This window comes from Ogataea philodendri (genome assembly GCF_020536065.1).
Source record: "Ogataea philodendri strain CBS6075 chromosome Unknown scaffold36, whole genome shotgun sequence".
Classification (NCBI taxonomy): Eukaryota; Fungi; Ascomycota; class Pichiomycetes; order Pichiales; family Pichiaceae; genus Ogataea; species Ogataea philodendri.
In genome coordinates this window covers 1-779 of record NW_025763809.1, presented here as the reverse complement: position 1 = coordinate 779, position 779 = coordinate 1, and the positions used below count along the sequence as shown (strand labels likewise).

General features: G+C 37.1%; 2 protein-coding genes across 2 annotated transcripts; one reads left to right on the top strand and one right to left on the bottom strand.

Annotated features, from left to right (window-relative positions):
* Positions 1-36: 36 nt before the first annotated feature.
* Positions 37-270, bottom strand: OGAPHI_000573 (uncharacterized protein; the record flags this gene model as incomplete). The annotated part of the gene is made up of 1 exon (XM_046206962.1): positions 37-270. The coding sequence occupies one exon, from the start codon at positions 268-270 to the stop codon at positions 37-39; it is 234 nt and encodes a 77-aa protein (XP_046064540.1).
* On the top strand, positions 162-399 carry OGAPHI_000572 (uncharacterized protein; the record flags this gene model as incomplete). Its single annotated transcript, XM_046206951.1, has 1 exon — positions 162-399. A coding segment is annotated over one exon (238 nt), but the record flags the coding sequence as incomplete, so codon positions are not given.
* Between the last annotated feature and the right edge of the window lie 380 nt (positions 400-779).

Sequence of the window (779 nt, the reverse complement as noted above, 5' to 3'; positions counted from 1 at the left end):
CTCATTATGATCCATTGAAACCTAATAGAGCGAGTGTCACTTTGCTCCTTGTGTTTTGCTGCTCCAAATTCGCTTGATCACTTGCTGTTTGGGTGTAAATGGGCCCATCACCTTTGGAAAAACATCATCCATCAAGATCCTGCTCACTCTGCTCTTACCAGGAAGGAGGTTTATGCTCCACATTGGAGAAGAGATGAAGACGAGTTCATTAACATCAATTGGTTTGTCCACACCATTCCAGAAGTAAGAAGACAGAGAAGATCTCATCATGTTTTACTTTCTGCTGACTCTCAGAACTTGATTAATCAGGAACTCACCAGAGTTCTCAACGCCAAGTTAAGAGAATACGAATACACTGAATTGTTATGGCTATCTATGCTTCATTCTGGAGGATCTTAATCACAGTATTTTACGATACTGGCAGTTAGGGGACGGACTCTCGAGTTATCTCATTCCTACCCCCTATCGTTTTTCCATGAAGCGGTACTTGAAGTTGTGATTTTGAATTTGACTGAAGAATAGAACTCTGTCCATGATGATTTTTACAAGGCTCACTTTCTCTATGCTGATTAGAAACATGGTTTTGAAATCTGGTAAGTTATATGTGTTTCAAGCTAGGTCTAGCTTGTTTCGGTTTGATCGATCCACTTTTAAGATATTTTGGTTCTAAGTTAGTTATAGTCTTTTGTTTAAGTATGTCTGTTTTTGTAATACAAATCTGTTTTAGTTAAAAAAAAAAAAAAAAAGTTAGTTAAAAAAAAAATTGAGAAATCTCGGCT